Raw genomic sequence first — 12,777 nt, 5'->3', positions numbered from 1 at the left:
TTCTCGAAGTTTAGCGTTTGCAGCCATCTTGAATTTAGTCACGATAAGTCGAGCGACGAGTAAGAATGAACAGGTATGATAAGGGATCACATTCCAAAAATAATTCTGTGGAAATGCATGGATTACAGTTTCTTCCAGTAGCAGCAACTGGAATCCATGCATTTCCACGGAATTATTTTTGGAATCTGATCCCTTATCATACCTGTTCATTCTTACTCATCGCTCGACTTATCGTGACTAAATTCAAGATGGCTGCAAACGCTAAACTTCGAGAAGATACTGTCTGTATAAATCGTCTTGTAAGTAAACTACCAGTGCTTTTTCAAAGTTCTCAATGTCTCGTTTTAAATGTCAGGGCCCTTGGAAGTCTACCAATGAAGTGTGGAGATACATTGAGCCTCGTAAATGGTGTAAAACAGTGATTTATTTGCATGGCTATGCCGATGCCGAGGCACCACCATTGACCGCCTTGTTGGTAGCATCGGCTAACTAGCGCCAGATTTCGGAGTGCAGGGGACAAGCCGAGATGGGCTATGAGACATACGTTCACACTCGGTATCATGTTTCAAAACACTTTAGGTCAAAATCACACCGGAATTCTCCTTTAAGAGCAGTAGATAATAGAGCTTTTTTATTGAAGGCTGTATACTGTGGTGCTGTTTATATCTAAATAGTTTATCATTGTTATTATTTTGCACCTGCTTTTTGTGGGCTTTTTGCATCTTGGTTGTGGCACAACATAAAACCAATAAACCACCTCTGAACATGCTAACGTGGTTGAGTTATAGCAAAGTCCTTTTAGGCAAGTCCCTCCACTCGGCGGCCATATACCAACGTTTTATGGGCACTCATCGGGCACAGTCTTTGGGTCGAACTGCGCGTGCGCAAGGCTTCACGACACCAACCTTGCTCCAGCGGCGAGATCACAACACACGATTGGCACGATGTCTTCACAACACACCATATGATTGGCTCAATGTATTCACATGTCGACGTTTTGCCGAGGAAGGGGTGGGATATGTGTAGACAACGGCCATATTGGCGTGACAAACTAGCCCCATGCATTTCTATGGAGTATTTTTTGAGTGCTGTGTCTCCTCATTAGAAAGTCTCTGGTTATAGGCCCTCATCAACCACTTCATTCTCAAAATGGTCTACAGAGGGAAGTGAGACCAGTGTACAAAGTTTCACAGACACATCACTAATTACTCCACAAACAACTGCATCAGTGCAATTATCACCTTTAAGTCAGGTCAATATAAGAATTGTAGCACCTAATTCATAAGTCCATTTAGTGATTATATATAGAGAACATTGCACTGGTTAAGTTACAGATCACTACAATTAGACACATTCATGCAAGTAGCCTAAAAGAAAGACAAATGGCAGAAATAATAAAAGGCTAAGCATTTGTATCATAAAATGAGGCCATTGAAAGAAAAGCCCTGTAATCCACAACAACCTCCCCTTTCCACCTATGAGAGACAAAGACGGGTAATCCCTCTCTTGCTCAAAAGTCAACCCCATTTCTCTGCACTGTAGTTCAATATCCATAATTTGGGTTTGAAGTCATTTTGCTCTTCCTTACATTGGACTCTCTGGCAACCCCTAAAGCCCAGACAGTTTTCCCTTTTAGCCAGGATCCCATTTCTCAGTAGCCTAGACGCACCCTAGCGGCAGCAAATGTAATTTGTTGCCAGGGTAGTCTAGCAACTCTCCGTTGGTTTGCGAGCTGGAAAAATTAAACTTCCACCAGGCCAATCACATCGTGTGTAGAGTCGGTAAGCGGGCTTAACATAATGATGGCAGAGTTGCGACGGTTCGGCGTGAATTCCCTGCTACTTGAAAACAAAGAAGATGGATGACTGCTGGCGAACAGCGTGACACGAGTTAAGCTTTGTTTAAAGGTGCTCTAAGCGATGCTGGGTAACGTCACTTCTGTTGTCTTTCAAACAAAACAGAGAGCTAGCTCGCTAGTTCCTCCCCCTACCTCCCGTGCTGCTCCCGTGCAATTGAAACTCTCCTAAACTCACATCTCGTCTGTGATTTGCTGGAATGGTTTGTTATGTTTTTACCCAGATAGCAAAATCTTCCGGGCCTTTTCTGGATTCTTCTGGCATTTGTTTGGTTTGTGTACGATGTCGGCAAATGGATGGCAACCCTAAGAGTTCCGGAATAGGTGGTGGCGGCAGCTGGAGGTGGTGGAGGGAGGGGCATTATTTTATGGCTCTCTTCTGGCAAATAGGAAACATGCCAGATTCAACGTATTTTTCAGTTGCTGTTGTGGGAGTGATTGTGAAATGTCTTAGACAAGTATTTCCTCTCCAGTTTTATCCTATGGTTTTATCAGAAAATATAGTCTCTAATGGACAAGATTGTCTTTGTCATAACTTTACGAAATTACACGAAAGTTACACAATTTCATTTAATAATACCGGTAAATACATTTTACTGAAATCGTATTTTAAATGTATGTAAAGGTAGACTCGGACAATAATTAACTTGTCATAATAAATATAATAATAAATGTAATAAACACTGATACGTGATATTTAAGTATGGAAAAAAACGAACTTATTAAACAATTTGTGATTTACCCTTTGACCTTACTGCCGCCATTTTAAAACAAAGTCGGACTATTCTTCTCACCCATGTTCTCACCCTCAGTACCTGTCACCGATCGCTGAGGTAAAGTGTGTTGCTTAAGCTTAACCATGCTTTATTTTTAGTAATTCCATTAACTATCGTGCAAATAGCCAGTTACCTAATTATATTTTCTGTTGTATATTGTAGGTGGTAAGTTCCGTGTAAACTGGCATTATATGATATGAGAAGCATTAAACTCCCTTTTTTGAATAGTTGTACCTGACCGTAGCACTTACTTTAGCTAGCTGCTAGGTTTAGCATGTTCACCAAAACCAAATGTTCCTGTACATTTCCTGACAGAGATTTCACCTGTGACTACCAAGAGCCAACTAAAAGTAAGGTAAGCTGTATTCTGTATGGTTTTAACTCTCGTTCTATGTTGCATTTTTTTGTTTGTTTTTGCGTAACGTTAGGCTGTGTAAACGTCTTTGCTAAGTAACTTTAGATTTTTTTTCGTATCCTAACTTGCCCTCATGAGCACCAGGCAGACGGTCATATCAGTTTTAGATGACTAAAATTTGATGAGAAAATTGCATATGATGTATGGATAGGCAGTTTATTGGTATTAAAATAGCATATGCACATTTTTAGAGTATTCAATGGTTGTTTGAAGAAATCTGTATAAAAGCCACTACTTCGTGTCTATTAACACCGCATGGCGTGGTCAAGATGGCACCTAAAGAATGCAAGAGGCAGACATTTTCCCGCTGCATTCGAGAAGCCCCTAGCTGCAGCTCCGCCTCACATTGAGCCCAGCCCCGATCTGCAAGCTGCAGCCAGGGGTACTTGCTGCATTCTGCCTACTAGTGTACATGAGGGATGCGCCAGTCTAATTTTAAATTTGAGTTTCACATGTTTTCTATTTAGTTTTGGGCTTTTTAAAAATTACTGCCTTCGTGAGATCAGGTGAAGTTCGCGTTGTTTGATAATTGATGTAGCCTTCTAGCACAGTCAAAGCAATGTGAGCCTGCAGCCCTTGCATGTGACGTCACGTTTTGTTCGCGCCACAGCAAAATAACCTAGTGGACGGCAAGAACACGAATCAAATCAATGGGTTGTAATGGGACATATCGCACAGCTAGGAGATTATAGTGAGATTTAACCGTAGTAATGCCCTTCCACGACTGTTGGCTTATTGTTTGGAATACAACGACATCCCATGTTCTTGCATAGATATATTTTGGTTTGTTTTCTTTGTGTTTCGGGAGTGAGGTGAGAAGGTGGTTTAGAGTGATATGAATTAAATATAAATATGTGCAGTGTATTAGCAGTTATCTCATACAATAAGTAGAATAATGTATGTAGATGTAGCAGTAACATTATAATAGTATAAATAATAATATAGTTATATGCAGTGTATTAACAGAATATAATAAAACAGATATGTACATAACATACAGCTATGTACAGTGTGGAAACAGTGTCATTGTAGTGCAGAAACAACATTATAAGAGTAGTAAGAATAAGTCTATGTGCAGGATGAATAGTATAAAGATCAGTAGAATAACTATGTATGTAATTACAGCTTTAATGTCACGCAAAAAGTACAACCAAAGCTGAGCTTGATCAACTAGAACGTCTTAAGAACCAGAACTTGAGTGTAGTTTTTTGCTGGGTCCCAGGCCATGTTGGTCTGAGGGGAAATGAGAAAGCGGACAGTGCCTCTAAGCAAACCCTCAATAAAGAAGTCACAGAATGTCAAATCCCTGCCCCAGACCTTAAACCTATACTGAACTCTTACATCTCAGATAAGTGGAAATCTGAATGGGATTAATGTACCAACAACAAGCAAGGAATGTGAATTTTGGCACATTTTCATGATCCACTGGGTCGTTATGGGCCACACAAAATACGGTGTTGCTAAAATTACTCCTATTGTGGCTATTAGAGACATGCGTTCATGAGTATCCAGCTACATTCAATGAGTTAAGTAAAATACATTCACACACACAAAAAAACCATCACTAATGTTGTGGACATTCCTTTATTCTGAGATACATCAATAGGCTCTCAAAACAATCCCAAACAGACATAAGGTCTTTATAGAGCAAATCTATATAGATTATTTGTCAAATAAACCAGTAAAACAGAATTAGGGGATGGATTATATAACATTCACACTCATAGCTCATATTTTTTAAAATAAATCAGTGAAAAAGTATCCTGACAAACAAGCAGCATTTTAATGCCTTAGTCATATTTCATAATTTTCAAATTTAAAATTTTTCTCTAGGTTACCTGATAGCCCTGTTTTGAGAGGTGCAAGATGCGTGACATTATTTATTTTTGCAGCCAATCACTGCTGTTGTTTTATTTTATTGATCTTATATTGATCTTTATCTTATCATAAAAACTGGGTCTAATTCCAGACTCTTTTCTTCAGTGGTTCCATGTTGGTGGAATGAACTGCCCAGTGGTCTCAACATATACTTAGTTGTTTAAGCGCTTATGTGTTATGGTTTATATAATGTTGTTTTATTTTAATTGGGCTGTTAATTAATTTGACATTATTGTTTATTCTTGATATTCTCCTTAATGTAGTCTTAGCATGTTATTGTTTTTATATTATTGATTGAATTGACATTATTGTTTTATTATTGCCTTTCCCCTTTTTTACATTGCTTTTTTATTAGGCTATTGATTGAATTGATATTATTGTGTACTACAACTATTCTCCTTACTATATTTGACCTAGATTTTAATCTGTTCCCTGTTCATTTTTAAATATTATTATGTTGTTTTGTATTTATATGTCGCTTTGGACAAAGGCGTCTGCTAAATCCATAACCATAACCATAACCATTTCAACCACAATTGCATGGTTATCTCGTCAGTGTAAGAAGCACAGCAGCGGTTACTATGGCAACCATAGACTGAACAGGACGGCAGACTACAAGCATTTAGGCAAAGTCTATGGCAAGATCTGAATGTAAACAGATAATACCGTTCAAGGTTTTTTTTAATTTCCTATTTCTTTCAATTCTTTAACTTTAGACATGTAAGAAGTAAGTTTATTCGCTGGGCAACGTACAAACTGACGAGTTACATTAGCCCTAGCACTATGAGCTACGATAAACGTTAGCTAGAATAGCTAGCTTCTAAGCAAAGATCCTTGATGCTCCGCTTTAAACCTTCTCTGTTCTAAGTGTGGCAGCTAAGTTATTATTTCATGTTCTGATATGACATCCTTAACGTTGTGACTATGTTACAACTGATAAAAGCAAGACAAATAAAGTAACCAAATCGCTTTGCAATATTTTAGTCCAGAAATACTTATGGGTGTTCATTTACTATAATGTTAATTACAGTAGCCTAAGGTTACGACCTAACGTTATCTCCCCCTGCTGTTACCACCAGTTTTAATAACTTTACATTTGCGATCATTACCCATTTCATCTAACACCACTGGCATCTTTCTTTGACTGTCAGACCCCAAACAGCAATACATTGAACTACAAATATGATAGTAATGGTGTTCAGTTCATCATAATCTTTAGGACATAATGTAATTTGCCGTCCGTCTCCTATCTTTTTGCTGTCCAGCATGGAGCCGTCACGTGACTTAAGTCACGTGTCTGCAAGGGGTGAATACTTTTAGGCTATATTAATATGACTGTATTTAGCCTCACCAACAAAAAATTTCTTTTTCCATGTTCTTCATTTCATGGTTGCTATCTTATTCCACAATTGAGCCTGACAGATTTTTACAATCTATGAAATTATCAATAAACTGCAGGCTTCAACATGAAATATGTTTCATTACCTTCTCTAAGTATTTTTGAACGGAGCTGTTTTATTTGGTTAGTGTAACATTGTATGCCTCGAACAGCGTATGTTTATTGACATTTGAAAGATTTGATTTCAAATTTCAATACAAATAAATCAAATGAGCAGTGGAGTTGTTTTTTATGTGACTATTTAAGGTTTACCCTACAGTACAGCCTAGACTGCTTGGGACATACACTGTTCAAGACATACAAAGACCTTTCTCTTCTCTTTTTTCTCTAAATAAATCAGTAGCGTTAACAAATGTCTGATGTGTTTGGTTTCCCCTAGTTCACAATGGAGCGGTCCCAGTGGAGTAACATGCGCAAGAGAGCCATAAAAAGGACAAACGACAGAATTTTAGAGGTACAAAGAAGTCTTTGCACAGGTGTTGTAGAGCACAGTGGGATGGTAAGTAGTGACTTTGGTGAAGTTGTGGACACTGAGATGGTGAGTGATGAGATGGTGAGTGAGGATGAGGTCTCTAAAAATGATGAGGTCTCCGAAGATGATGAGGAGGATGATGAGGTTTCTCCTTCATTAGATTTGTCCACTGCTCTGTCTGACTGGGCTGTTGAGTATGGTGTGTCATTAGTGGCATTGTCTGCTCTTCTGTGCATCCTTAGAGTGCATCACCCCTTTCTTCCAAAGGATGGGAGAACCCTTTTAAAAACGGCAACCAAGTACACTCTAGAAAAGTTGGCTGGTGGGGTGTTTTTCTATTTTGGTATTTTGAACATGTTTCGCAAAACCTTTGAGCATTTGTCGTCCAAATTTCCAGATAGAAACGTCTTTATGTTGCAGCTTAATTTCGATGGATTGCCGCTGTTTAAGAGTTCGTTGACTCAGTTCTGGCCAGTGTTAGGCATGTTGCGTCACAAAGACTATGTTTCCAGCAGGCCACTGTTAATTGCTTTGTTCTGTGGTGAGACTAAACCCACTTCATTGCAGGAGTATCTTGGAGCCCTTGTTCAAGAATTGACAATGCTGAAAGAGGGATTTGTCATAGGCTCAAAAACCATGTTCCTGAAGGTAAGTTCGGTCATTTGTGATGCTCCTGCTAGAGCCTTTATCAAACAGGTGAAAGGCCATTCAGGTTATGCAGGATGTGATAAGTGTTTACAGCCAGGTGTTTATGCTCGTCACCGCATGACATTCCCAGAGGTAAGTCCTGCTGATAGGACTGATGAGTCATTTGCGAGGGGCACAGATGAGGAACATCACATAGCAGTTTCCCCTCTACTTGAAGCAGGTATCGGTATGGTCAGTCAGTTTCCTCACGATTATATGCATTTGGTTTGTTTGGGAGTAATGAGGAGGCTCTTAGATTTGTGGTTTGGCAGTTCTGGTCCTCTTCGGTGTCGTCGTTCAGGTCGTGACATGCAGGAGATCTCTGAAAAGCTGGTAAGTTTGAAAGCATTCGTCCCAGTTGAATTTGCTAGGAAGCCAAGGAGTCTGGCAGAAAGACTAAGGTGGAAGGCAACTGAACTCAGGCAGTTCCTTCTGTACACCGGTCCTCTTGTTCTTAGGGGTGTGTTACCTGAGGAAATGTATAACAACTTCATGCTGCTGTCTGTTGCCATCTCGATTTTAGCCAATCCCTGCCTTTGTTCAGCTCTGAATGGTTTTGCGAAAAGGTTACTTGTGTCATTTGTGGAGCACTTTAGTAAATTGTATGGTCCTGAGTTTGTTGTCTACAATATACATGGGTTGATTCATCTTAGTGATGATGTAAAGATTCATGGTCATTTAGATGTGATCTCTGGGTTTCCATTCGAAAATTACCTGTGTACATTAAAAAAAATGATCAGGAAACCACACAGCCCTCTTACTCAGGTGATCCGTAGAGTGTCTGAAGTTCACAACCAAAAACCTAGCGTTGAGGTTAAGTGGCCAAAAATGCAAGTAAATATAGAGCATAGAAATGGGCCTGTACCAGACTTGTTTGAAGGGGATGTTCTACAATTCAGAGAACTGGTAGTGAATGATGTGCGCGTCAGAATTACAGAAGGAGACAACTGTGTTAGAATCAATCAGATTGTTGCTTTGGTGGAAAATATAATTGTCTATAAAGACCAGGAGTACATCATCTACCGTGAATTTGCAAAGATGGAGACATTCTTTCATTACCCAGTTGATTCTCATGAAGTAGGAGTTTTTGTAGTGTCAAATTTGTCTTCAGATTTAAAATGTACAAGGCTGAATGACGTATTAAAATATTTCAGGATGCCATTTGGGGAACAGGGCAGTTTCGTTGTCTTTCCCCTTTTACATCTAAAATAACTTCAATCCCCCCCAACCACCCCCCCCCCCCCCCAACCCTCAGTGTATTACATAGTGAGCTTCGTTAAGACGAATGAAGTGGAGGTGGTGCCAGGTGTGTGGGTGGAAGCAGAGACTTGTAAATGGCCTAACTACAAACTCGATGCCATGTTGAAGGCCATCAAGAACTGTGAGATGCCTAAGGAGACCTGGACAAGTTATGACATCAGGGTTCTTTACAAAGCAAGTGAGTGTTCACTCTAATCCATTGTTCATGGGAACTAAATCAAGCCACCTTTTTTATGTATTTCTTAAAATTTAAATGTAACAGTAACACTTTATTTGAAGGTGTCTACATAAGAGTGAGCCCTATTAGCATGACGCACAACATTAATGACACTTTTATGTTTATGACTGGTGCCATTAAGTGTATTATTTGTTTTTTTGTAATGTAAAGTTGACACTGGGATGCAGACATTACAAGAACCGAATGATTTAATATATAACAATCATGATCTAATCTCACAACACTAAAACCGGTTTGGGTAAAGCTTTGTTTTTCACTTGGTTTCCATTCTTGACAGATAGCTTTAGTGAGGCAAGGTTGAAACTTCGCCGGGCAGAAGATGACACAGACCTCCAGTCAGAAGCAGAGGAGGGGAGGCCAGAAAAAAGAAAAACCAGGTATGTCACACATCTGCTGAATCCAGGATAATGATTGTTGCCCTCAGATTTTGCTCAGTTTGTCTACATCAGGTGTGTCAAACTCTTATTGGGCAGTGGGCTGGATTTGTTGGAATGAGACCTTGTAGGGGCCGTCATTATCATTTTTCTGCATGGGTATCAGATTGTTGTTTGATATACTCTTCTACTATACTCACTTACAAGCAAGTACAAATCATGTACTGCTATCATATACTGCTCTTTTTCTCTTGAAATACCCTACTTCCATGTCAGGTTTCTCAGCCTCTTCCTTCCTTAAGATGGTTATAGTGCTTTTTAATAATGCAATTTATCAAATCATAGAAATATTGCTTATTACACATTGTTGAAGACAATTGGATGGGATTATTCTTTTTTTCTAATTTTCCCTTCCTACGCAAGAACCTGCTGGCGGGCCCGATCTGGCCCCTGGGCCTTATGTTTGACACACCTGGTCTTCATTATGTTTGTCTCTAAACTAAGGCATGTAAAAAGATTTAAGCATTTAAGTTGCCAAATTTCTGTAAGAAGTAGCACTTGAAGTAGCAACTGAGGTTTTACTTTAACTTCAGTTTTATAGAGTTTCATTTATAGATGGGTCTCTTCATAGTAGGCAGTGTAAACTTACATGGCTGCAGGGTTCTAAATATTTTGTTATATTTCTCTGAAAGACCAAACCAGCGCTTCCTCTCGAGTCAGGAGGAGTCTGACGAGGAGCCTGTGAAGCGCAAGCCAGTCCTCCCTAAGGCGCCTTCCATTCCACCTCTGCCGTCAGTGTTGCGTGAGGCCATTTCCTCATCAGAAATATCTCCGCCTAGTCAACTTGCCTCTCTGCAGCCGTTTCACGCCCTTGGACCTCCTGAGCCATCATACAATCATGCCTCTCAATCGTCTCGCCAGCATGGAACTCCTGAGCCATCCTACCATCTTGCCTCTCAATCGTCTCGCCACCATGGAACTCCTGAGCCATCCTACCATCTTGCTCCTCAATCGTCTTGCCACCTTGGAACTCCTGAGCCATCCTACCATCTTGCCCCTCAATCGTCTCGCCACCATGGAACTCCTGAGCCATCCGACCATCTTGCCTCTCAATCGTCTCGCCACCATGGAACTCCTGAGCCATCCTACCATCTTGCCCCTCAATCGTCTCGCCAGCATGGAACTCCTGAGCCATCCTACCATCTTGCCTCTCAATCGTCTCGCCACCATGGAACTCCTGAGCCATCCTACCATCTTGCCTCTCTGCAGCCATCTCGCGCCTTTGGAACTCCTGAGCCATCCTACCATCTTGCCCCTCAATCGTCTCGCCACCATGGAACTCCTGAGCCATTCCATCTTGCCTCTCATGCTGCTTCTGAGATGGACCTGCCCTCTGGTGAGACCTTATGCTCTATTCCCATTTACATTACAATTCTATGTTATAGCTAGCAAGGACTGAACAGTTTTTAAAATGTTCTAGTTGCAGCATTACTCCGAGAGATCATTGCCAAGCAGGAGGTGATGTGTGATATGCAGAGAAATCTGCTGCGGATTGTTCAGGATCTCTCTTCTACACCTACACCACATGGACACCACATGGACAGAAGTTTCCTGCCCTTGAGGGATGCTGAGGCTCTTTTGGCGCTGGACCGCGACATTAAGACCAAGCCAGAGAAGAGAAAGGACTTGGTAATAATTACTTTTATCATTAGTATTTGGACCAGATCTTTTCTGTACTGTTTTTGTCTTAGCATTTTTTTGTGAATACATGCAGGGTTCACACTGGATTTTCATCTTAAATGTCTGTTAGATCAAGATTTTCTACATTAAGAAAATATAAATTGACCCACTATTAACTATTTGGCTTCTAGAGGGTTAAAAGAACAAACCACCCATGTTGTGAATGAACTGCCCCGGCTCCGCAATGAACATTCATATTTTCAAAACTTTTATTTTTCCAGGTGCTGATACTAGGCCTTGCCGGGGGCGTGACTCTCAAGGACACTGTATGGAGGGTCATGAAGATGCTTATTCAGAATGACTTGGCCTGCAAAATGAATTGGACAGGCCTCCATGGCAAAACGTCATTCCAGGGCCTAGAAGTCAGGAATGTTGTTACAGGTAGATTAGACGTACATTACATTACAGGTACATTAGACGTACCAGGAAACATTTTTAGGTTAATTTGCCAACTTTGTAGTCTTTGTTTGTATGTCAACAAAGGGCATAAACGCAGATAAATTTTGTTTGTTTTTCAAAATAACCATGTACGTGTGAAAGGGGTGTTAGTCATCATTTGTTAGTTATCATTTGTGGTCAGACTACACATTATGATATAGTCTGGCTTGTCAGGCTATGTATACATCTCTTTTGTAAGGTCTGTGCCTGTTTAACGCCACAGTGGTAAAGAAACCAGTGTTTCCCATACACTGACTTATTTGTGGCGGCCCACCACAATATCAACATTGACCACCACACAATGATTTTCCAGGTTGTACTAAATTGTGTTTAAATCTGGTTAGCATCATAACCACGCTATGCTTATTTGTTAAAAACTGTTGAATTCAAGTCAATTCTGCAAACCTACCACCACAAATAGAACTCAGAACTCAACAGAAGAATGGGACTTAACTTAAAGGCCTACATGAAATTTAAGTTTAAATGGCATTGATTGTATTTAAAAAGTCTTATATTTCAACTCTGAAACCTGCCCTGATATCTTTAATTATTTATGTTTCTAGAAGCCATTCGGAGAAATCCTGGATGCAGAGAATCCACGGACCAGGAGGTGGAGCAATGGTTGAGGCGTTGGTTTTATTTGTCTGGCGATCGAGAGGGGGGTAGAAGGAGGAGAAGCCTAGTCCTCCATAGTCAGCCACCCTCCAACACATAGTCAGCCACCCTCCACAACACATAGTCAGGCACCCACCAACACATAGTCAGCCACACACCACACACCAACACATAAAGTCAGGCACCCACCAACACAGTCAGGCACCCACCAACACATAGTCAGGCACCCACCAACACATAGTCAGCCACACGCCAACACATAAAGTTGTGCACACGCCAACACATCAAGTCAGGCACACACCAACACATAGTCAGGCACCCACCAACACATAAAGTCAGCCACACACCAGCACATAGTCAGGCAGACACAAACACATAAAGTCAGCCACACACCAACACAAAGTCAGCCACACACCACACAAACACATAAAGTCAGCCACACACCACACACCAACACATAAAGTCAGCCACACACCAATACATAAAGCCAGCCACACACCACACACCAACACATAGTCAGGCACACACCAACACATAAAGTCAGCCACCCACCAACACATACAGTCAGCCACACACCAACACAGTCAGGCACACACCAACACAGTCAGCCACCCACCAACACATAAAGTC

General features: G+C 40.7%; 1 protein-coding gene across 1 annotated transcript; it reads left to right on the top strand.

Moving 5' to 3' along the window:
* Positions 1-8,755: 8,755 nt before the first annotated feature.
* Positions 8,756-12,319, top strand: LOC143106280 (uncharacterized). Its single transcript, XM_076270522.1, has 6 exons — positions 8,756-8,920; positions 9,258-9,357; positions 10,047-10,750; positions 10,835-11,043; positions 11,316-11,475; positions 12,096-12,319. Exons 1-6 carry the CDS (start codon positions 8,842-8,844, stop codon positions 12,245-12,247), a joined length of 1,404 nt encoding a protein of 467 aa, XP_076126637.1. The 5' UTR covers positions 8,756-8,841; the 3' UTR covers positions 12,248-12,319.
* Positions 12,320-12,777: the final 458 nt, after the last annotated feature.

The sequence above is a fragment of the Alosa pseudoharengus genome, unplaced genomic scaffold (genome assembly GCF_046254945.1).
Source record: "Alosa pseudoharengus isolate Yale_2024_CS ecotype anadromous, Long Island Sound unplaced genomic scaffold, YU_APseudo_1.1 YU_APseudo_1.1_scf_6, whole genome shotgun sequence".
In the NCBI taxonomy this organism is placed as follows: domain Eukaryota; kingdom Metazoa; phylum Chordata; class Actinopteri; order Clupeiformes; family Clupeidae; genus Alosa; species Alosa pseudoharengus.
Note: the sequence above shows the minus strand (reverse complement) of the source record. Positions and strands in the feature narration are given on the sequence as shown.